The sequence below is a fragment of the Ambystoma mexicanum genome, chromosome 4p (genome assembly GCF_040938575.1).
Source record: "Ambystoma mexicanum isolate Mex_15411 chromosome 4p, UKY_AmexF1_1, whole genome shotgun sequence".
Taxonomy (NCBI): domain Eukaryota; kingdom Metazoa; phylum Chordata; class Amphibia; order Caudata; family Ambystomatidae; genus Ambystoma; species Ambystoma mexicanum.
In genome coordinates this window covers 1260442870-1260468185 of record NC_090927.1, presented here as the reverse complement: position 1 = coordinate 1260468185, position 25316 = coordinate 1260442870, and the positions used below count along the sequence as shown (strand labels likewise).

The 25316-nt window shown below is 47.3% G+C and overlaps 1 protein-coding gene across 3 annotated transcripts in view; it reads right to left on the bottom strand.

Moving 5' to 3' along the window:
• Window positions 1-1449: 1449 nt before the first annotated feature.
• The window catches only part of LOC138453790 (zinc finger protein 773-like), a 411528-nt gene continuing 387661 nt past the window's right edge, over window positions 1450-25316 (bottom strand). For all 3 annotated transcript variants that reach the window (XM_069606944.1, XM_069606946.1, XM_069606945.1), the window contains one exon: window positions 1450-6600. In XM_069606944.1, coding sequence (XP_069463045.1) covers window positions 5570-6600 — 1031 coding nt within the window. In that variant the 3' untranslated portion in view covers window positions 1450-5569. The remainder of the gene's footprint in view (window positions 6601-25316) is intronic.

The following is a 25316-nucleotide window of genomic DNA, read 5'->3' as shown; positions in this document are numbered from 1 at the left end:
TGCCCCGGGATCATCCCTTACTGGGGGAAAGTGCACAAGCAGATCAGAGACATTAATGGAGCCAACGTCGCACTCACAACTGAGATCATGCTACTGGGGGCGCATTCAGAAGACTGGCATGCAGAGTTCCTCACCCGCAGACTCATAGGTCTCATACTGTTCACGGCCAGGAAACTCCTGGTCATCCATTGGAAAGCCAAAACCCCACCTTACACATCCGCGCTAGCTGCACTCTTATGAAAAACCTGCAGCATGGAAAGGGAGGTGTTAAGGCGACAGCAGACACATATAACCCCGCTAGAGCAGACCAATTCAGCAAATTAACTAATCCATACATAAAGTGGGATGGGGGTCGCGAGGGGAGTCAACCGGCCTACGGGAAACGCTAACAATCAACAAAGGAGCATGTGGGACGGGGGACAGGGGCAAGCAGCACAACAGGCACTACACAATATCGATCTTTGAATCTAGGAGCCTTCTCACCACTGTTGAGGGTGAGCCAGAAAGAGGGGGGTAAATTGGGAATGTTGTAATCACTTAACAGAAAGAAACGACGGTACTGTATTATATACGCAAATATAATGTGCGCTAATCGCACACTACTGTAATGTACTATGTTAAAAATGGCAATTAAAAGATGGTTCAAAAAAGGAAATGCATCCACTTTAATTTCGTGCATCAAGTGTACCACACACCAGCGAAATTTCATAAACACTTTGTAGATACACAGAACATGTGCCCCAGATTTGGTGAAACACCAGCCGACTTCTTCCACCTGGCGTGGTCCTGCACAGCTGTGGGCAGATTTTGGGATGATGTATTGCACCGGGTTTGGCTCATTGTAGGTGAACAGGTTGAAATGGACCCCATGTTGGGGTTATTGGTAAGTACGAAGGTGGGGTCATCCGCGAACTGTAAACATACAGGGCTGTTGGCCCGCAGGATAATTGCCATGTCTTGGGGGAGGGGAGCCATGATTTAGAAACTGCCTTCCTCTGTACCCTACAGCTCTAGCAAGGCCACCAGAGACTTGGCCGAAATATGTTCAATACTTGTTAAATGTCTGAGCGGGTGGTATACTGCACAGTGTGTGTTTCGTCAATTATGGTCAGTATGGAGCTCTTATTGAATGATATGGAATACTGTGATTGTTCTGGACTCATGCAAAGTGTTATGATGGTTTGTTTTTGTTTTGTTTTTGTTTGTTTCAAAAACAATAAATAAATAATAAAACATTTTAAAAAAAGGTTTCTTGTGACTTTTGGTCTTTTTGTAGAGGCTCTGTGGTCCCCCGGGGTACTTTCTCCACCAAAATGAAAATGGTTCCCTATTTCCCATGACAGGAACACCATCATTCTTGAGTGGGGAAGTAGTATGTAGAACAGTGTGCTGCATCTCTTCCCTCAAATTGACTCCAGAGTATGTTTTTTTTAATTTATTTTTAAAACATTTTATTTTCCATTGCACAAGGGTACAGTAATGCAGAACATAAACAAACATTAATGATGAGCTAATTCAGGTATTCCAAAGAGATACATACAACACAGCCACAATATTACTCAGCCGTCGCCATTGTCAGCCCTTTTACATTCCAAATAGTGCAGAAAATCGCCCCAAATGGCTCGAGGCTGACTCACAGGGTCCTGTAGGCTGACAAATGTTTTTTCCATGTCATTAGCCCACAACAAGTCATGCAACCAGTTATCGTATGTGGGGGCCACCTTCCACATCCAGCTCATTAGGATAGCCCTTTTTGACACTATTTGTCCAAGATTAACACATTTGCTCTTCAATCTGTTCAGTTTATGAACATATCCCAATAAACACATTGAGGGTTCTCATAATAAATGCTGACCTACAATCTCGTCTAATACCTGACATATCGCATCCCAAGACACCGACCGTGCCCGGCATGACCAAAGCATATGTAATATACCAGCTTCCGAATCATTACATCTGGGGCAACACCCTTCTGAGGAAGGAAACCTTTTCATGAGGCCAGCAGGGGTAAAATGTGTTCAGTTTTGAATCTTGAAATGTATAAGCCTGTACCTGGAATTCAGTGATACATGCCTCGTTAGCCTACATATTAACTCCACAGTACCTTTTCAATACATCCATTAGGCCAGTGATAAGCTTTTCCTGGAGTGTCTGTGGTGCTACTGTTGGAAATAGCATGTACACTGTGATAAAACATTTTTCTTATTTTGCCCAATCACAGGTACTTACATGATCGGTGCTGCCTTGCATCCTACAGCGACCTCTAGCCACAAAGGCCAAGATTATCTGGATCAGGACTTATCATTTTTGATTGACGTGATCCAGTATTCCTCTTGAAACATGAGTTACACAGTACTATAAACTCACCACCTCCATTTACAAAATTACTTAGTTGATTATGGCTTGAAAAGGTTCCAAATGGCAACCCCATCCCAGCCATTTGCAGACCTCCTAGTTAAGGACCAAAGAACGTCTGATTGGAGCTATTTGAGTAATTTTTATTTCAAATGTTGATTCTTTGTATTAACTGAAATGTGTCTCTTTTCTGTCTCTCCATGGGGTGCAACATTCATAAAGAACAAAGCCATAGTCTTATGTGTGTTTTGTTTCACAGCACTTTATGTTGTTAGGAAAGATTTCTCTTTTTAGCACCTTTCTCTCTATTTTTAGGAGGGAACCCCAATTATTTTGCTTTTATTTTTTAATCTGACCTGAACTTTTTACAAGGCAGTGAAGCATTCAGCTTCACTACACTGGCTTTTGCTAATTTATTATGGGTAAACTATCAACATCCTTCAGGCTGCCAGTAATGAGAAACTATGTATCTCTTAGTTTTTTTACTTTGTTGCCACGTGTTGAAAACATTTTATCATTGCGCAAAGTACCTTCCAGTATCGCGCAATGGAACTTCTGTGTTGTATGGCCCTTGACACCCTAAGAAATTGTTGGCGATTGTACAATGTGCTTCAGGAAAAACTGGTGGCAGCAGTAGATTTTTCTTTTATTTGTATAACTTTTTAATGAGTCTTACTACGCTTACCACATGTTGCTCTTGACTGTGGCTAGTGCCCAACATGGCCATGCCACAGGGTATTTTGTTTGTTCCTTTGGCCATTTGGTCCCTTTGCCTTCTTTCTGCCCTTCCGGGACCGGGATTTCCTTTTCTGGGCATGCATTTGCCCGCGAAAGCTGCTTCTTTTGTGGGTCTCTGCAGGTCTCGTGTGTAGGCACCCAGGAAGTGGGCTGGGACTGTCTGGTCCCAATCCACATTACTGGTGCTAGGGTGTCTGGTTTGCATGAGATCATGAGGACCCCAGTGGTCCCTCATTGGACCACTGCTTGTGTGCATGCATGGGGAAGATCTTGTGATTGTTGGGCTGGCTCCACGTACTCACCTGACTGTGGATAAGATGAGGGGCCTTGCATTTATTCATCAGAGATCACAGATCAGACCAGCTCAGATCTGAAGAAGGAGCCAAGTATCCTGAGGAGTCTAGCAGAACAAAGGACGATCCTGAGATGCACTTGAGGAGGTATGGCACCCAAATCCAGCCGCTGTCCCGGTGGAGCCCTCCTTTGCGCCTGATCTCAGAAGACCTGTAAAGGTGCGTCAAACCCTTGGAGTGATGGGACCAATCACTCTTGACGTCTCCTTATAACCCTGAAAGTGAGCCTGTTCGGAAGTTCCCTGGGCCAACCAGTGGACTGTCCAGCTCCAACCTAGGTTGCCGTGCAGAAGCATTGCCATTTCCAGTATCGACCCAAGACTTTGTAGAATCCTAGCTTATCCAACAAAGCACCCTTTAGCCGAATTTCATCATCCCAGCACCTCTACTCCACGACATAGGAGGCTGCAGCATACTGCGAGAGTTGGGTCTCTTTGTGTCACTGTGCCACAGTGACGGTCGCTGAAGGCAGTTTTCCTGCGTTCCTTCCAGTGCCCTGAGACCTGCTGCATCTGCATTTTCTTCATTTCTCATCGAAATCAAGAGTAGCAGCTCCTGTGCTATACCGGAGCTGTATCCCCAGCGCTTGTGCATCTGGAAGCTGAACGGAGATTGGGAAATCATACCTCTTGTGGCCACCTCTCCACCTACCATGCCTGGACCAAAACCGAGCTAAGGGTGGTGAATTTGGCCCATTCCCATTGACGCAGAAAAGGGTCTGGGCAGTGGCGCCGGTGGGCGGAGTCAGGCGAGCGCAGGTTACCAAGGCCGTGCCCTGGCGTGCCTCTAAATATAAAGGGGAAGAAGATTTTTTTCTAGTGAAAAAGGTTCCATCTCCCGTCCCTCACGAGGGACGCCCATACAATATGGAGGAAAGGGGACGCGAAGTAAGAGTAAATAGTATATTTTTGTATACTACTGTCTAATGGTAATTTTTGGTGTTTCACTGTGTGCTCATTGGAGACCCTGGATCACTCACTCCAACTGAGATTTAGCCTCCAAGCTACAGTGAATTGGCCTGGCTATCTTCCCATAAGTGTCCCGTGTTCATCTAACAAGCATGGCCTCCTAAACATCTGTCCATCGGGTCAGAGCTTAGAAATCCATTCGAACGTATGTTTTCCTAGGAGGAATACACAAATCAGTTGCAACTGCTTGAGTATTAGATGTGGTTGAAATGCCAGCACTTCTGCGATTCCATTTAGTTCACAGAATGTTCAATGAAGCTGGCTGGTGGTGTTCTGATAGCCTGTTGCAAGCAGTCATGCTTCTACGAGCATATCAAACCCAGGGAATGTGGCGAGGGACTCTTCAACTCTGTGCAAGATACTCAGCATTGGTCTTTTTTCCAGTTTTATTGCTGAAAGCAAAGAACATCATTTGAAATTTAGTCCATGATCCTGGAGGGGATGATCAATCTTCCTAGGTTCAAAATATTTACTTAATAAAAACACATGTGTTTACCACATCGTCTCAAGAGTTCTGTGCTTTTCAGTGTGCTGAATTTGTAATTTCGCTGGTTCTGTATTCTTTTCCATTGGACACATTACTTAAAGGGCTTGTTTTGAACTCTTGGAATTCCTGCTTCACAGTTTGCTAATATTTATTTGTAACATGTTTGGACATTCCACTGGTCTAGAAAAATGCTTTCTCGTTTGTTTGATAACTGAATAGGGTTTGCCTCTTTGTTCTTCTTAAGATAATTTGTTGGATATTTCGGTTGTCTTATAGTGTTGTGTTAGCATGACAAAAAAAAAACTAAATATTCACTTGTAACACATTTCTCAAAGTCTGTGTAATAGAAAAGACCTTTAGTGTCTCCAAGTTGAGTATAACATGTGCATACATGTAATGACAAATATTAATTTACCAAGACCATGCGTGCTATGATACTGCACTGCACAAGAAGGAACAGAAGACAAGTTCTTTGTAACCATTAGTTGTCAATTGTACAGTTTTCAATTCTGTTGACCTGGTGCTTGTTGTGACATTTAGGCTTCTTTTTCTGGACAATACTGTGTCACCATGAACAATCACAGAATGGATGTCATTTATGAAAGATCTGACACAATCAGAACCTCCTTGAATCAATCGTATGGGGAATATCAGTGCTGGTAAGCTTTCTAAAATAGGTGTGGTCCAGTATGCATTCGTATATGTTTGCTAAGACTATCTTTCTGACAGAATCTTTTTTCACATAAAGTACATTTATATGGTTTCTCGCCAGTGTGCTTTCTTTGATGCTCATGAAGACGCCCTTTTCGGCTGAAGATTTTCTCACACTGGCTACATTTATACGGTCTTTCCCCGGTATGTGTTCTTTTGTGTTGGTTAAGATTACCCTTTCGACTGAAGCTTTTCTGACAGTAATTACATGTATATGGTTTTTCACCTGTGTGTGTTCGTTTGTGTATTGTAAGATCTCCTTTCTGAGCAAAGCTTTTCTCACATTCACTGCACGCATATGGTTTTAGTCCCTCATGTATTTTCTGATGCCTCATAAGACATCCCTTTAGGCTGAAACATTTTTCACATTCATTGCAAACATATGGTCTAGCAGTAGGGTTTCTAAAACCTGAATGTGTTCTCCTTTGCCCATTAACATAACGCTTTAGATTGTAGCTTTTCTCACAGTCAGAATAGCTCATGGCATTACGCATCTCGGACTGCAGAGATACGGGATTAGTTTTCTCATCTGTCCATTCAGATTTTAGTCTTTCACCAAAATGTATTCTCTGGTGTCTTCGAAGATCTCCCTTCACACAAAAGCTTTCTCCACATTGATTACACGCATATGGTTTCCAGTTTGTTAAAGTAGTTGGTTGATATGCAAGGAGGTTTTTATTCCACATATTGTTCTCACAGTCATTAGATTTATCAAGTGTCTCTACTTCAGGAGTTGCGAGATATAAATCAGTATTAACTACATTATTAAATGTACTTCCATGTTCAGTAGTTGTCTTTCCAACCTGTTCACGATTAGCTTCTGACCACAAATGGCTTCTGAAACGTTTCCCTTTCTCAGAGGTCTGGAATAACTTTGACTTCATTTTTCTCAGCAGAGTTTTATTTTGGTCTGTTCTTTCAGCACTTATAATGGCAGTTACTTCTGTGTTCCTTCCGTGTTCCTGTTCTATGCTGCTGGCAGCATCACCTGTTGGGGAAAAAACAAAAGCTCACTTAACTCTCCATCCCGGTAATCAATTACTGCTACTTGATTTAGAAACTTTGGGTGCTCAGTGCAGCTGGTCTAATTGAACTTGCAAGGAGACTAACTCTTTACATAGAGTGAAAACGTAATACTTTTTTGGTCAGAATTTCAATTAGTTTCAATGGTCTCTTCAGAGACAGCAAGTCTGTATACACTGGTTCCAATAGAAAAAAACATCAACACAGTGTGCAATCCACTCAAAACATTATTTTGTGGATGTAAATATTCCAGAATCTTGGCAATGAACCCACAGATCGATGGATGCAAGACCACTTGGTGCGCACACAGTTCCACCGTTTATACCCTCAGTATGAAAGTAGCATGATCAAAGAACAGCATGATAAAGCAACGCATCCAACGCGACAGCATTTTATTACTCTTATTTTGTATTTATTTTAGAACAGAATCACTCTCACAAGAAGTGCTGTACATAATTAAAAAGATGTTTCAGTCTATTTACATAGAACGGAGAGGGAAAATGGTGGGTGAGGAGTAGGACAATAAAAGGCAAATATATTTTACACATCACATTTTTTAGATTTTTCTGTTTATTTTCTTATTTTACAAAAGTTGCATATTTGGCTACGGTCAGTATCTGGGAGCAGAGTTTGGGGCAGGGATGATAAAGCTGTTAGAGAACTGAGGTAGACGTTGTGGGCCTTGAGGGTAGATATGAAAGTCGAACAGGAGGGTTACACTCAGAGTTCTATGAAAGGACTATCAATCATAAAGGTGTGAGTAGCTGAGGGGCGCTGTTGCGCTCAGTGAAGATGGCCGCCTTCTGATCTGCTCCGAGCCGTGAGGCGCCCTTCTTGCAGAAATCCTCCTGTTTGCCTCGGCGATATACATAGCCATCCGACGGAGGTGAAAGCTGATGTGACGAGGCACCCGCCGGTCGCTTCCCGTCCCCCGGACCTCTGCCGCTGCGGGGCTACGAGCCGCCGCGGGTGTGACGGGAGCGTGTGCTTCCTCCGATCCCATTCTGAGCTCCGGAGAATCGCGGCCGTGTCCCGTGGCTTGAGGCCTCCTGTGGGGGAGGGGCGTCCTTCCCGCCCGACGCGACCGCTCTTTCTACCTTACGAGCGAGTGGCTGCTCGGCGCTACAGCCTGCGCCCCTGAATCTTCGCTGGACTCGAGAGCGTTTCGCTCCGCTGCCCCATCCCAGGCGGTGTGCTGACTTGGACCGGTCCTCCGCTCCTGGCTCCGGGTGGTGAGTTACCCCCGGGCCCCTGATCTCCGTTACACCTATCCTGCTGACAGCCCCTCCGGAGCTCCACTTTCCCGGCGGCCTTGGGCGGCGTATCGGCGTCTCTGAATCACCGTGGGCCATCACCCACGTTGGAGCCCTCCCCATGTTTTCGGGCACTACACTTGGCCCTATCTGGTGGCTGCAACTCCATTCCTCTTCTATCCTGATACCCTGAGAGGTGGTGCCCTCCCTACTCCCTGGCTGATCCCGTCTCCGGCTACACCACCCCCCGGACCCATCAGCCTGTGACCCATCTGCTACATGAACTGGCCCGGGGGCGGCCTGTGACATCTGCCCCCTCCTAATTACCTATTATCGAGTCACCTTGCCACGTTGGGGGGCGTTCTGTTCCCCGATCTCCCGTACTGATGCACCACTTACTCGCCTTGCTGGCCCTTGTTCCTCCGGAGTGCTGACCACCCTGCAACTTCACACGAGGATATACCCCTGTCCCACCTCATCGCAGTGGCTTCCCCTGGCTCTCCTACTAATTATTGTCTCCTTGGCCCCGGCGCCCACAGGATCTCTGAGGTTTGCTTGTGGTTCCCTGACTACCACACGTGTTAACTGTCCGTGGAGACACTCCTGACCCGGGGCCGGCAGTCCGGCGGAGATTGGTCCCCCCCATCTGAACTCGAGTCGTCCCGTCTTGGGCTCTGGCCGGTGGCGGCCCCATACACGCGTCCGGGTGCCCTCCCTTGGCGCCCTGCTCACCCTCCTGTCTGGCCCGCTGGTTTTGAGCTCATCTCGGGTCGGCATCATGTCGACACGGACGGGAAAGAAGCAATCCTCCATCAATATGTTTACGAAGCCTCCGGGGGGATCCGGGGCGGAGACACCTGCACAAGAACCATCCGCTTCACATGAACAAGAACCATCCGAATCTCAGAAAATGTTGGAATACATCCGTGAGGGATTCACCACAATCCACAGCAAACTCGACGACATGAATGGTACCATATCCTCTATTAAGGCACATATGGAGAGGACAGATGGTCGTGTGACCGAGATTGAATCGCGGGTGAGCACCGCTGAGGATGGTCTGGGCTCCCTTCGGGCGGAGATCTCCACGCTATCCGCCCGCGTGACAGAGGTGGAGAAGAAGAATGAGGATCTTGAGTCTCGCTCGAGGCGCAACAACCTCCGCATAATTGGGGTGCCGGAGGATGGCATACAAGAACCCATGGAGGACTATGTGGAGAGCATGCTACTCCGACTCCTTGATTCCCCAAAACTCTCCTCACAATTTGCAATCGAGAGAGCCCACCGTGCACTTACAGCGAAGCCCAGGCCTGGCGCTCCTCCGCGCCCCATCATAGCCAGAGTCCTCAATTTTCGCGACCGGGATGCCCTCCTTAGGGCGGCGAGAATTAAGGGAGACCTTTTGTTGGGCGCAGCCAGAATCCACCTATATCCGGACTTCTCGATGGCGGTCCAGCGTGAGCGTAAGTCCTTCCTGGCGGTGAAGAGAAGACTGCGCGAGTTCCAGGTCAAATATGCAATGCTATATCCCGCCAAACTACGAATCGAACATTCAAACCGAGTATACTTCTTCACGCTACCGGAGGAGGCCTCTAAGTTCATAGACGAACACTTTCCCGGCTGAATTGTACCCACAACACTCACTGCCATTGCTGAATATCTTGTTACATTGGTCCACACACTGTGACATCGGCCTAACACTACATGGGCTCATTGGTGTAACGATGCCGTTGGGCCCTGGCCCAGAACTCAGCTAGACTTGTAGCATTCCGTCATTCCCGGTTGCGGCATCTACGTAGGCTCGTGGACTGACAGGATTGCCGTCCAACCCATCCTGTTCACATCGTAATGGAGTTTGTTTGTGTCTTTGTTTTCTCCCTGTGCGATTCGTATCGAACACACTAACCGGGTTTACTTTCTCACGCTGCCCGAGGAGGCAGCCAGGTTCATTGATGTACGCTTTCCCGGCTGAAATGTTCCCGTGACAGTCACTGACACTGGCTCGCAACGGATCGCCCTAATTGCTGAATTGACACCGTTTAATCCTGCCTTAATTCCTGGCTGAATCTTTGTCATTCCGCTATTACCTGATAAGTCTCCTGTGTATTGCCTCGTTCACATCTCTTGACAAAAATGTTGGTATCACTGATGTTGTTTCTCACTGTGACTGTTGCCTCCAGTTCCACTGGCCTATCACAATATGGCCGGGTTGCTGGGCAGCCTCCTGCTCGGCCCACCCCCCTCCCCGATAGGCTCTGGATGCCCGTCAAATGCTTTTCTCACCCTTGTTCACCTCTCCTTAGGATTTTCTCTCAGTTCTCGTAGTTGAGCTAATACGATTCTCGGTCCAGTGGATCGGTTGTACACACATTCCATCCCAGTTCTCTTGTTGCATCACCTGCTGTCCATTCCCCCCTCCGTCACCCACGGACCCTCCCCTGGGTGGGAACGGGGAATATTAGTGGGCATTATGTTTATCCTAAAATTGCCTTATGGTTCGGAGCGTCGCCGCCAGGCCGGTACACAGGCCCCCCAGGCGTTGATGCCATCGTGTTTGTTCTGGTTGTTTGGGTGCGGGTTGTTCATCCCTTCGATTGGGGGAGGGATGTGGGAGGGGGAGGGGGGATCGGGGTTACATGCTAAAAGCAGCTTGGTATTCGCAGAAAGGGCAGAGCCCGAAGCATCATGGCCCCTTCGGCGTTTTAAATTGATCCGCATTGAGCACCATCCTTGGGGAGCACATTTCCACCCACCCGTATTTCTCTATGACTATCCCTGGAGGGTCGAGTGAGGAAACCCTGACATTTATGAGCTGGAACGTACGGGGATTGGGTAATTATAAGAAAATGAGGTTACTACAACTTCAAGCCGAGCGACATGGGACTAAAATCCTTTTCCTTCAGGAGACACATGCATGCACAGAATACTGCGAAATATTTGCTAAAACATGGGGTTCCCAGAGGTACTTTACCACCTATTCTACCCAGAGCCGCGGGGTTATGACCCTTATTCACAGAAGTCTCAGATACAACCCCATCGCCACGATTATCGACCCCCTGGGCAGATACGTTCTACTCCATGGTATCCTACAGAATAAGGAAGTAGTCCTGTTGAATATATACGGCCCCAATATCGATGATCCCGGATTCTATTCTGATCTTATAACTCTCTTAGATGGCTTCCCTCTGATACCGATTCTCTGGGGAGGCGATTTCAACACAATATTCGACGTGGATCTGGACAGATCTGGTTCCAGACCCCGTCAACTCTCCAGAGCGGCTTACACTACACTCTCCTCTCTTTCCCGCCTATCCTTATTTGACGCATGGAGGCTTCTCTACCCTGATTCCCGCTCTTATTCCTTCTACTCTACGGTTCACGACTCCTTCTCTCGGATTGACAGATGGCTGGTGTCTGATGGGCTAATTAGGAGTGTATCTGGCATGACAATCCTCCCCAGGACCCTATCCGATCACTCCCCTGTAACCGTTACACTATGCTGGGGCCCGAATCGGGATCGATCCAGACACTGGAAAATGAAGCCGCATTCTTTACTCGATTCGGTATTTAGCTCCGAGATGGAGTCGGCGATCGAGGAGTTTTTTGAGATCAATACCAACTCCGTGTCCTTTCAGGCTACCCTCTGGGAATCCTTTAAGGTGTACATCAGAGGCATTGCCCTCTCCAAGGAAAACGGTATCCTCAAATCTATTCGCAGGGAGATCGCCGAGAGCGAGGCCACGTTATCTTCACTGGAAGCTCAGTATTCCCTAGATCCAACCCCTGTAACCCTCGCGTTAATCGGCACTGAATTGGACATCTTCCACGCCCTTGCGGACCGCGAGCTGAAGTTTCTTGATAATCCCGGGCGGGCGAGGAGGTATGGTGAGGGCGAGCGCCCTGGCCGTCTCCTAGCTAGACTCCTCCGCCATGAGTTTGGCTCCCCACCCATTCCCGGAATCCAGAGACCCGATGGGTCCATGGCCACCTCCCCTGGAGATATCAATGCGGAATTCCTTTCCTTCTACCAATCCCTATATGCACACTCTGACAGTGCCACCGATGCAGAGATCGATGCTTACCTGAATGGACTCCCACTCTCGGTCCTCTCTCCCGACACCATCGGATCCCTTGAGAATCCATTCACCCCTGAGGAGTTCTCGGATGCTATAGACTCTCTATCCTCGGGTAAGGCCCCAGGTTCAGATGGTATCCCTGTCGAGTTTTATAAACATTTCAAATCACTCCTGCTCCCCCGCCTGGTGGCTCTTTGGGAGGAATCGTTGGAGGCGGGCCAGTTCCCCCCTTCACTCCGCGAAGCCACCATAACAGTCCTACTAAAACCTAATAAATCCCCCACTCAATGCGGTTCTTACCGCCCGCTCTCACTGATCAATTGTGACGTTAAAATCTTCGCAAAATTACTCGCTCTACGACTGGTCCCGTACATGCCACCTATCATCCACCCTGACCAAGCGGGGTTCATCCCGGGCCGCTCCACCTCCTTAAATCTGAGACGTCTTTTCAACATTATAAGCAGAGTGAACCCTGGCGTACACGCGGTGGCCGCGACCCTAGACATGCAAAAAGCTTTTGATTCAGTTTCGTGGAATTACCTCTGGCGGGTACTCGATAAATGCAAATTTGGTCCCACCTTTGTATCCTGGATCAGGCTACTTTACTCTAATCCCGTCGCCAGAGTTCGCACTGAGGACCGCTGCTCCCCCCTATTCCAAATAGCTAGAGGTACCAGACAAGGCTGTCCCTTTTCGCCCTTAATCTTCGCTGTGGCAATGGAGCCGTTTGCGGACATGCTTCGCCAGAACCATGCACATAGGGGTCTACGTACTGCCGGTCGCTCAGATATAGTCTCTCTATATGCCGATGATGCTCTTCTCTATATCCGCTCCCCCGAAACTAATCTAGCCCCAGTACTTGCAGACGTCGCTCTCTTCGGACGGATCTCTGGTCTTACAGTGAACTGCTCTAAATCAACCCTTTTTCCGCTCACACCCAGCACGCTCCCCCCTCCCGATGCCATGGGATTCGCATGGGCCCAATCTAGATTCACGTACCTGGGCGTAGTAGTGTCACGTCATATTGAACGGGTCTTGGAAGATAATTTCCAGTCATACCTCACAAACCTTATGACAAAAATACAGGGATGGAACAAACTTCCGATCTCACTTGCAGGCAGGATTGGGGTACTGAAGATGGTGGTACTTCCCCAACTACTGTACAGATTTGCCAATATTCCGCTGTGGCCGGGTGTTGAATTCTTTCAGACATTGACACGCTCTCTTAATTCCTTCCTCTGGCATTCCGGTGCGGTCCGCCTTAAGCTTAAGACCCTCTCTGCCCCAATGGAAGCTGGTGGCTTTGGGGCACCAGACTTCCTCAAGTACTGGCTGGCGGCTCAACTCCAACATACTGCACACTGGTTCAACATATCGGACCCCCCACCCCACGTTAGACTGGAAAGACTGTCAGTCAACGATCGCGACATCCGATCTCTGGTGATCATGCCAATCCCGTCGGCATCAGACTCACTGGACCCAGCGACATGCACATCATTGGCATTGTCCAAATCTTGGCAAATAATGGGCATCACCCATCCTTTTCACGGTAACTTTCCAATTTGGAATTTCCTCCCTGGGGTCCCGCGAGTCCCCCCCTCGTGGTTCGCACATGGGCCGAGGCGGGTTATGAACTGCTGCGCGATATATTCGAACAAGGTAATTTTATAGAATGGCCTGACCTCCCGGCCCCCCCTTAGACGGAAACCCTCCGTCTGGCTTCAGTATTCATCCCTACGTAGAGTACTCAAGCACAAGTACACAGACTTTCCATCACTGCCACCTGATGAACCTGCAATCACCGAACTTTCCTCACCTGACCCAATGAGGGGCAAAATCTCCAGGCTATATACCTTACTTCAAACCAGGACACCCCCTACATTCCCCAAACTAAGGCGCTCCTGGGAGACAGATCTCGGCCTCGAGATAACCGATGAACGTTGGTCCCACATGTGTGCCCGGATCCACGGGGTGTCTTTCAACTCCCGGTTCAAACTGATCCAATTTAAGGTGTTCCACAGGTACCACTACACCCCGACCAGGCTACATCGCATCTCTAGCGACTCCTCCCCCAGGTGCCCTAGATGCAGCTATGAGGATGCTGATTACATCCACATGATCTGGTCATGTCCTCGACTCACCCAATTCTGGTCCTCAGTGTGCTCCACTACATCGACCATCCTTGAATCCCCCTTCCTTCCAGCTCCAATGAAATGCCTATTTCATGATTTCCCTGAACTCCACCGCGACTCCAGGAAACTGGCTGGTCTCTGTATGCTACTAGCGGTGCGTACAATCCTACTTTGCTGGTTACGGCCTATCCCCCCCACCCACGCGCAGTGGCTCAGAGCAGTTACGTGGGCCTCCGATACTGAAGAATCCTGGGCGGTTCAACAACCCGCCTGCTCCAGGCCTAGAGATATATGGCAGAAGTTCCGCTCGTTCATGTCCTCCACTGACACCGACTCAGATTCCGTATCTCCAGCTCCCTCTCCTAACCCAGCCTCAGGTGGCCCCTGAGCTATATTTCATTCACTTTCGTTTCGTCCTTCTATGGGCCCCCCAGGTGCATATGTCGATACCCTCTCCTTTATGTATTCCATTGATATGTATTGTATGTAATGTGCCGATTGCCCTGAATTGCTTCTGAAGGCTCTATTGTTATTCACCTGTATCTGTGTTACCAAGCTGAATGAATAAACAAAAGTTTAAAAAAAAAAATAAAGGTGTGAGTAGCTAAAATAACCTTAATTTAGATATGGCATAGAGAAGGGAAATGTGGGGACTGGAAACTGGTGAAGGTTGGTTGAGCGCAATGTCTATGTTGAAACAGCACAGTGCAAAGGTAAGTGAAAGCACTGGGTAGCGCCTACTTAGAATGGAAACTTTGCTCACGTTAAATGTAGAATCCTGGTTTGTTTTCAGTATGTTTGCGTCATCAGGTTTCCCTTTGAACATGCTGTTTTCATACTGATCCTTTTAAGGCAATACGTTTGTACAAGCCACTTAAGATTATACGAACATTCAAAAGGAGAACTGGGTTGAACATGTTATGTGAAAGTGTCAAAAAATGACACAAATATATCATGAATATAGTACAATAGTCTAATGGCTTTGAGTGTGACGGTGGCCCATGGGTGGTGAGGCAGGTGTGCGGAGGGGTCAAAACCAAACTGATTAGCAGCTATGTATTAGTTTTCTTTTGCAGTGCCTAAGTCAGTGTTGCATGAGCAATAACCCATAGGTGCATAGACCTCTATAATACCAATTATTACCAAAAATTACAAGAGTACAAATTAAAATTAATATAGCATGAACCCCAAATGTGTCAAAGTTGACACAAAAGCTACGCTGCATGGTTGAAGAATCATGATGATCTGCGCTGAGGCACATTTTCAAACAAGAGGACTCAGGGGTTGGGATAAAGTTCCATGCCACAGAGAGGGTGAGACTAGGGAGACCAGAGACCACTACCTGTTTCATGAAGTATACCCCCAAGAAGGTATTTGGTGGATCCCTAGACCAACTCAGTCTATCGCTAGACTTATGTGTTTCTATGACAGCCTGGGTTAAGACCCTTACCCTCAGACAGGCAGCACCAATTAGTTATGTTCAGGTCAAGATATGTTTAATCGAAAAAACTAACCCCACTAAAAAACCTACAGCAAGTGTTACTCTGATACAACAACAAAGAGGGTCTGGATTTGGCTGCACGGTAATGTTTTTGTTGGACAATTTGAACCTATCTCGTCCCCCTCCCGCCTCACGTGGGACCGCACCTGCTCATCCACCAAATCTGAACACTGGAAATGAGACAAGTTTGTCTGTGCAGGAACACTTGGAAGCCAATCTCTCGAGGGCAGCTAACCGTGAGCCTACATTGCAGGATATCACAGAGCCCAACCTAGAATAAAGAAGTGAACAAACACCCACTACATGGATGCAGGACAAGGCTCTGGCTTCCAACAAGAGCACATTTAAACAACGGCAGCCCCCCAAGATAGTGTTGGGTGATGGACCTGCAAGCACAGCTGTGTGTTTAGAAGTTGTTCAGTCAGCCATGCAATCACAGAGGTTGCTCATGACAGAACCCCAAGCTGAATGTTAGCAGGCAAGCCGAGCCATACGAAAATAGAAATGGGCAGAGAGGGTCAGGAAACTAGTGGGAGTTGGGAGGATAGTGCATGTTGGAGCAGTGAGGAGAAAAACATGAAGGAGCAGACTAGGAGAGCATGAGAGGAAAGGAGAGGATGAGGAGGAGGATGATGATGTAACAGGAAGAGTGCAGAAGAGGCGATAAGAACATCAAAGAGAGAAGGTGAGGAGGAGGCGGTGGCAGCAGAGCCAAAAGGATGTGGGGACAATATCGGAGAGTGGGGAGCTAACAGAGGAGAAAAAGAATGGTGGAGAGTGGAGGAGTCAATGGGGGCAGAAAAGTAGAAAGGAAGTGGCGAGGTGAATAAAGGAGAAAGAAGGAGTGGAGCAGGCAACAATTGGTTTGCAGAAACATAAGAATCAGGAGGGGAAAAAGCAGTAGAGAGAAGGAGAAGAAAGGATGGTGGAGAAGTCAAGAGATTAGAGTGTGGGCAATGGAGGAGAGCCAGAAGGAGGAGGGAGGAAGGGAGGGAGACAACCAGTACAGCAAAGGAATCAGTGATCAGAAAGAAGCAGAGAAGTAGTCAGTGGGTAGTTCTTGAATTGTGCTTTTGAGTAGGCTCCTGACTTTGTAGGGGTGGGTCACCAGCTCCCAGAGAAGGGGTACAGCCAACTCCTCATTGGCCCATGACAATCCTGCCACAGACCTTGAATTTGGATGACTGGCCCCTTCCTGACGACACAAAGCCTAGGGGTGCCGAAGATATCCAGAATGACAAGCGACATTGTGATAAAGTGCAGGGCACTTGAAACACCAGAGATTGTGACTCTTTGTTCACCACTAACACAGAAGCTTCCTAAACAATAAGGTAGATAAAGCTCCCCTTGTCAAACATTTTATAGATCTTGAATAGTAACAAAAAAAAAAAATCAGAATAGATCATTCTTTAAAAAAAAAGATTAATACAGCGTGAATAGGAATTCATATTCCTGACAAAAGTTGGCAGATTGGATTGAACAAAAGGTGTTGTGGATCGCGGGCTGAAACTGCCAACCTTAGGCTGCGTTCCATGAAACATGGAGGCTGCTTACTCCTCCCTGTAGTGCCGTCTTCCCCCCACCCTCCCTTATATTTTTTAAAAAAAAGGTTCCCTCCACCCCACAAACCTCTTTCCATCGGTGGCGGCCCTTCTGTCGCCACGCTGGCTGCTGCTGTCGCTCTGTGGCCGCCATAGAAATGGAAGAGGAGCTCTGATCCCTGCCGCCCAATCCATGGTGGCCATCTTGCCACAGTATTTTCATTCATTTAATATGACTCCGCGCATGTCCCGTTCAATGAATGAAAATACTTTCTTTTTGTTAATGCCCTGGTTTTCCGGATTGGAAACCCGGGGTGCTGATAGCCTTAACACCCTCTCTGACAGCTCGGATTGGGTCTTATTGGCCTGGGTAGCCTTGTTAAAAGCCTGGCGTTGCTCGGGCGTTTAACTGGGGCCGATAAGACCCGATCTGGTATTACAAAAGGATGCTTTAATATTAGGCATTCTTGAAATACCAAAATTTTGGTGGTACCTCGAAATTGGAACAGATTAATTTACCATCTAGGTTTATCCAGTGGTAGCCTTATAAAGATTTATAAATGTGTAATTAGAGTAAATATAGAGAGAAGCAATGGCTGCCACGATGGAAGTGACAAAACTATGAATAATGGTGACGAATAACGGGTTTGACCATTCCTCCTGTTTATTTATCTAAGTAGTTCTATTTCCATTTCAAATTCATAGGGCATCATAACGAGTGTGTCAACGCTAATAAGGTGCTGGTATTACTGCATACCAGCACGTTATCACACTGGCACACTCCAAGTTTGCCAGTAGGGGGGTGGATTTACCTCCAGCACTGAGCTGGAGTTATATCTGCCACTCTACCACCAAAAACTGCCAGTATTAACGGCCCGGTAATACCAGAAAAGCTATCTCCACATGAAGTCCTATGGGACTCCAAGGAATGGGGATTTACTGGCGTTTCCGCCACTTGGAATGGGACAGGATCAACACGGGCGAGGGATCAACAGAGAGCTTGAGGCCAATTTTGGAGTTCTAAAGTCACTGTACACAAAGGGTTAGGGGATACTGATGTGACAGTCTAGGATTAGACTCACTATGAGGGACAATCTGACTCACATGAACCCTTAACTTCTTTTGGCGTTGTTGTCCTAAATCCAGCCCCCTTTTCCTTAGTGCATGGCCACCTCCACAGCAGTTCAAACAGTAATTCGGCCTCTGGGGTTTTTAAGTGTCAAGAAAACTTTTTACTCATTCTGTCTCTTCCTTGGCTGGTGCAGAGGTTGTTTGGCTTTCAAGTTGGTGCTCTTAGACAGTGCTACCAAGTGTCCCACTCAGGCACCTCTACATAAGCAGGGTGTCATGGGTCAAACAGAAAATAAATGTTGGACGCCAGGCTACTTCAGCCTTTCCCCTCCTTAATCTTAACTGGGCACAAGTAAGGGAAACATCCCCCGAGTTCAGCCTTGCTGGCCATGCACAGCCCTTCCTTCTATTGTATATATTAACAAATACCTACCATGGACACCTGAAGACACAAGAGCCTGGAATTCTTGCAGGGGATATGGGAAATACACTGCATACTGTGTCCAGTTAGCTCTTCGCACGACTGATGGGCATTCCTGGTTGGTAAAGCACCTCAGTGTCCCAAATATAATTTCGCTGATATAATTTAGTTACATTATGTAGGAAAATATAAGACTTCTTGGGGGGGGGACATGGAAGAAGTGGATATCTGCCTCATCCTTGGGTGCTTCTAGCCCCACCAGCTGGAAATCTATCCAGAAATACTGCTTTCAATTCCTCCCTATATAGGTAACCATACCAGAGGGTCTGAGGTTTCCCTGGTTATATGATTTTCAAATGTTACCTCTATGACCTGAAAACTCCATTATGTGATACAATGGCAATTGCATCATGTTGTCCTTTATGCTGATGGCGTATATATTATGGGATGGAAATACTGAGTATATGCTCTAGAAACTATATCTCTGTTTTCTGGCATATGGCATAACACCCTTAACCCTAATGTGAAGATACTCCTGTCACAGGAACAAACCAACTCTTGAAAACAGTTTAAGGGTGTTTATTAAAGAAACTGAAAAGGTACTTGCTAAGGGCCGCCCTCTTCTCTTTTGTCCAGCATTGTCAATTCTCTCCCTAGCGCAGGCATTCTCTAGAGATCAGTAACCTCTACTGTCCGAGATTCTGCCTGCCTGTTTGTGATGGCCTACGGGCAAAAACATTTTCTATGTGTGTACCTCTGAACAATCTAGGTGATCCCTCACCTAGGTCCTACAATACAATTCAGAACAAGAATAGCTGCCTTCCAGACACAAGGGGTCCACTTGGTTCTTTACTTTCATGCCCTTGCACCTCTCACCACTGAAGTTATTACATTCATCTCCCTTCCTTCTACTCTCCTCCCAGTCTTCCTCCCACTCTCCTTTGTCTCTCAATCTCTCACTCTTCCTGGGCCTCCCTCTGATGTCCTCTCTCTTTCTTCCCTTCTTCTCTCTACCGTTACTCTCTCTTCTAACACTACTACTCCCTCTACTCTCCATACTACCACTACTAATGTTCCCTCTTCACACTACAACTACTCTTTTCCTCTTCCCATCACTACTCCTCTCTTCTCTCCACACCACTACTACTCTTCCCTCCCCACTCCGCTACTACTCTCCCCTACCCACACTACTAGTCTCTGCACTCCACCCTACTACTATTGCCACTCCACACTACTACTTCTCTACAGTCCACCCACACCTTCTTCCACAGTCACACATTTTCACTCTTCCAGTCACCTTCGCGTTCACTTTCTTTTACCTACTAGTCTAACTTTTACTCCTTACAGACACTCACACCGAAGTACCACTTTCTCACACTAATCAATACCTCACATTGCACACGGTTTCAGCAATCCTCTTCCATGTTCCTCTGCACCGTGCTTTCTCGGCGTGGTTCTTCTCTCTTGACCTCACCCGAACAACTCAGACCTTCCTGTTTCCTTCAGCCCTTGTATTCTTTCCTTCTCCCATCCTTTGGTTCTTGCCCTCTGCTGGTTCCGCGGACCAACCGCTGGCTTTCCTCTCTCCAGGATTTGGTTTAACACTAAGTGGGATTTAAGCCCTGCCTCTTCTGGTATGCAGGTCAGCCGGAATTCTTTGCAATGGTGCCCTCCCAAAACTACAATCAATGTCACAATTCGTATCATAGCCGTCTGGAATGCTGGATTGATATGGGGACTGCTCCGTGACCATGCTGAGAGGAAGAATACTGCAACAGTTCATGTTGCGCTGAGCATCTGGCCCACTGTCATCATGTGTAGTATGTCTGCGGTAATGCTGCAGGTAAAACAACGAGCAGAGGACATGTCGCAAAGAGTGCTGCATTTGCTGATTTGCTGTCTGGATTGCTCTGCAGTTCCGTAGCTCCACGCTACCTTTCTTGCCTCTACCGCCTGGCCTACTGGGTGATGTAGTCCTACTGGATAAGAAGAAAGAACCTGGCCAGCATGGTGCAAATCAGGTATGGAGCAAGAAAAGGTGGTACTTTTGTTCAGCTTTGCTGGCACAGGTAAAAGGGACAGATATACTGTGGTCCTCCCAACTCCCACACCCTAACTCTGGGGCATGAATGGCTGAGGTAAAGACCCTGGTAGGCCTCCCACCCCATGTTGAGAGGAGTCCCCATCCCTCTTGACAGGGTCAGGTCCATGACCCTGTCACAACAGCTCACACAGTTCCACCAAGGAGGATTCTGTGAGGAATCTTACTGTCTCTCCTGCTGGTGAAAACTCAGTCGAGCTGTCCTTTTGGTGTGACACTTCTTTTTTTTTGTGGGTAGAAGAGGAGAATGAGTGGTGACATTTCCTGCTTGCATAGGAGACTTTCCTATGCTTTTTTTTCGTCTCCCTAATGGAGGAGGGGTCCTTATATGTGTTCCTTTCAGTGGTGTCGGAGCACCTGGTGTTCGAGGATCTACCTTTTGGGTTGAGTACCCCCTGGGATCTCAGAAGAGGACCCGCTTAAGGCCTATTTGCCTGCGGTTTCCATCAAAGACTTCTAGGTCATGACTTGGCACGACCCACAATCCCTGTTGTCATGCTATGCTCACAAACCCTCTGGACAAATGGTGTGAGGATCCATAACTGACTATTAGAAATCAGAGTGGTGCATTACTTGAACCCCGAAACATTTTGAGTACTGGGTAAGAGGGCAATTATTTGGTCTGATGTTGGTATGGGCTCCCCGACACCACCTCTAGAGCAGGCCCATTGAGGGACTTTGACTTTAGAGTCGCACTATGCCCCTTGTTGGAGAAAAGTTTAATTAAACCAGCTGATGCTGAAGATTACATCTAAGATTAGAAATTGTCTGTAATTCGCCCTTGTTTTCACCAGACATCACAGATCAGATAGAGGGGAAACCTGTTCTGTAACCTACGAGCCTAAAGATACTGAACCCAACCAAACCCTGAAACACCTTGCTCTAAGAGAAGAGCAAGTAGGGAAGATATTTTTCCCGGCTACAACCCTTGCTTCAAAATGAATGACCAAAACATACACTTGCGGGTCTTGTTGAACTTCTCACAGAGCATGTCATTTGCCAGGTAGTAGCTTATGCCGGGATGATGAATCTTAGCAATAATGTGCTCATAGTCGGAACACCTCTGCCAGAGATATCATGCTCTGTGAATCCACCACTGAATAATAACCCCGCAAACATCTTCACCACTGCCTTGGCTTGAATGGAAATCAGTGCCACTGCTTATGAATCGATCATGATGCAATTTCCTGTCAGCTATGGAGCGACTGGTGCAAGCCACCAGCTACGTGGCGGGACCCTCTAGAGGAGATGTCTAGGGGATCCCACAGAGCTCATTTAGTCACCTGGCAAGATCCCCCTCACATGCATTTATCTTTCATGAGGAAGGAAGGAATGTGCCTAGTACTACTTTCATCAGAGGGACATAATTTGAGGGGCAGGAACCCTCAAGAAAATCAGTTCCAGGAAAGGCTTGCCGTCTTGACTACACAAGCAGGCAATTTCCACAGAGTTCTAGCCCGTGTTTGCGATTTGACACATGGAGCAGGACTCTGCAACAAACGTCGTGCTCTATACACCAGCGCTATGTAGATTGTAAAATGGAGCCCAACAAAAAAAATGTGCAGCAACAAGGAAAGTAACATTATCAAGCAACCCCGCTCTGTGCAAGTACACTAACAGCGAGTGAACAAACCTACTGGCAGCCAGAACGCTGGACTGCCCAGCCAACTTGTTGTCAGTGCGCTTAGTTGCGCCAACTGGGGAGCTGTCTAAATTAAAGAATCAACCAAACCTGAAGGTTTATGAAAACAGTGGGCATGCAACTAGGGAGGGTTGAACCATTAGGGACAAACCAATCGCATAACCGAAAATGAATGGGGAAACAGACACGCCAACTTGGGCTCTCATTGGAACAATCAGTGCTAAAGCTTAGATATAAAAAGAAGCAGAAGGCTCCAGTTTGGGAGGGAGTTAGGATGGAGTTACAGAGAGTTGGCGTTACTTCAGTGAGAGAAGCAGGAGGGGTAGGAGGAGAGGGCAGGAGGCGGCCAAGCCAAGGAGGCAAAACTTTGGGAGCACAGAGAAACAGAAGATTGTCCAGAACAAACAGGCCCAATTTTGGGAGCAGTGAGAAACTAAAGATGCTGAAGCCAAAATAAGCCACACTATAAGGGAATTCACACTTAGGTCTTTGACCCAGAAGTTGGCAGGAGCCAGAGGATATTGATGGGAAGAGCAAGAAAGCCTTGGCTGGGGGTGTGAACCTAGATCCTGGTGACTCTTTCAAAGCCATCGGAAGGTGGCAGAGATAAGCTTTGACCTTGAGAATCGGACCCAGCTACATGGCTTTGTCAAGAGAGGAAGGGAACCCCTCTCAGCCTGGGCTGGGAGGATTACCAGGGAGAAATCTCAAGCCAGTCCTGTGACAGGGGAGGACGGTGGCAGTTGAGAGGGTGACACTTCCTGTCCCTCACCACTTCAGCAGGCTTGTTTACGTGCAGGACACCTTTCTCATACCATTCCTCCCAAGCAAGCTACTCTCCAGAGTTTTCATGTTTTTCCTTCAGCCAACGTACCACATCTGTGCAGCCACAGAATCGGCAGAGAGAGAGACGTCCAGTGCCACACGCTGTCTGTGTTAAGACACCAATTACCAGTAACCGGGCGAGTGAGAGCAAGTCTCCAATGGCTCATGCATACCATTGTCAGATGCCTGAGGCTTAGCGCTAGTTAAAGGAGAGACAGACCAAGCTGTGCTCCCTACCAGGATCAGCAAACGCCCTTGAGCAGCAGAAAACCCTCTTGATCACCTGGGACTAAAAGTGGCACAGACTCTACTTACCTTAAAGAGACCTAGACCAAGACCTTCTAACACCATCCTAGACAGTGTACTATCCGGGCCACGATTACTATTCGGCTGAGGGCCCGGAAGGATAAGTGAGAAAAAGGGCAGTGCTTATCTCACCAGTTAACAGTTTGGAGGCCTGCAATACCTACGGGATGGGGAAGATAGGGCCAGATATGTCAGGGAAAGTGATTTAATGTAAGGAGGACGTGGAGCATAAAGGGGGTAATAGGAAACAGGAAGTGATGAGTTGTTCGAGTGAGGTCGGAAGAGGAGGAGAAGGTGGCAGACCAAGAGAACAGCAGGAGGAAGGGAAGAGAAGTGGAATGTGGTTGCAATTTCTGGAGCAGGTGAAGTATTGGTTAGTGAATGCAAGGGGTACAGTGTTGTGTGTGTGCATGAGAGGGTAACAAGTGTGGCTAGGAGAGAATGTATAGGGACTATGTGAATTGACTGAGTGAAAGGACAGTGTCTGAATAGGAGTTGGGGTGGAGTAATACTGTTGTGTGTATGAGGGAGTTGTAATGTGGAGGAGGAAGTTATAGTGTTGTGAAGAGAGTAAGAACATCAAAGGATGGAGGCCAGCTTTAGAAGGAGCAAATACATTGGAGGGACAGAGGAGGAGGACATCGAGGGGAGTAGAGAAAATAGTGGCATGTGGAGTCAAAGGAAGAGAGTAGTGAGAAGAGAACACCAGGCAGTGACAGGGAAAGGAATACACGAGAGTGAAAAAAAGGAGAGAGAATTGGGCAGAGCATCTGTAAGGCTCAATCCAATACCCCTACTAACTACTCAATAGAGCAGTGACAACTTAGGAAGTCCCTGCGGGAGTATAAGAAAGAGAAGTCACACTGCCTTTAGGTTGTCACTTCCAGTATAAGTCAGAACCTAAACAGCAAAGGGTAAATAATCAGTAAATACTAAAACTGGGGTTAGGGAATCCAGGAGGAGGAGGAGGAGGTGCTTTTCTAGACGAGCAAGCAAGGGACAGCCATAGGGCCCATTGCAATCATAATAAAAACCCTGAACCTTCTCAGAGTGTTGAAGTATACTTTGAGCCATCCATGACGTGGATCCCGAAAGACCCTTGGGAAGAACGATTATTGATGATTAGGTCATTCCAAGGTCAAGGATCCAAGCGAGAGGAGATCAAGGACAAATCCACTCCAGTCAGTAGTATGTGTCGATGTAGGACTCCCAAGTTGTTCTTGGGCAGAGGAATCCGCTTCTGAGGAAGGGATCAGCTTGAGACGGCCACAAGGAATAAAGACTATTCAAGAAAAGCTTGCAATAACACATCGAAAGGGAGCCAGTCACAGAAGGAGGACCAGGAGGCGAGTTCCTGCTAGTTTTCTGGAGAGGAAGGGCTTGAACGTCAGAATTGATGGAGTTTTAAAAGCTTCTGGTACAGAGCTTCAGTCATGCCTCAAGCAGGAAGCATTCCAGAAATGCAAGTACAGACTCCCAGCAGTAGACAAGGTTGTTAGGTAGGATTTCCACAGAGCTGGTAAATCTTCCTTTCCTGGTTCAACCCAAGAACTTTTTGCTTTTCTAGTGGGATATTTTTCATTAATACCTCAGTGTCTTTTTACGGGTGTCATTTTTAAGACTCTGCATAGTGTCTTTTTAAAGTTATCATGTTTAACAACTTATTGGCAATAAGTGGCTGTTGTTGCTGGGTTTCCCTAGGGGCTCCCCATTTAACTTTCTTGTGCTAACCTTGAGTGAACTACAGTTCTCAAGGGTAGAAAGGATCTTTCGATCCCTTTTTCATTTTATTCTGTGAAACCAGCACACCCC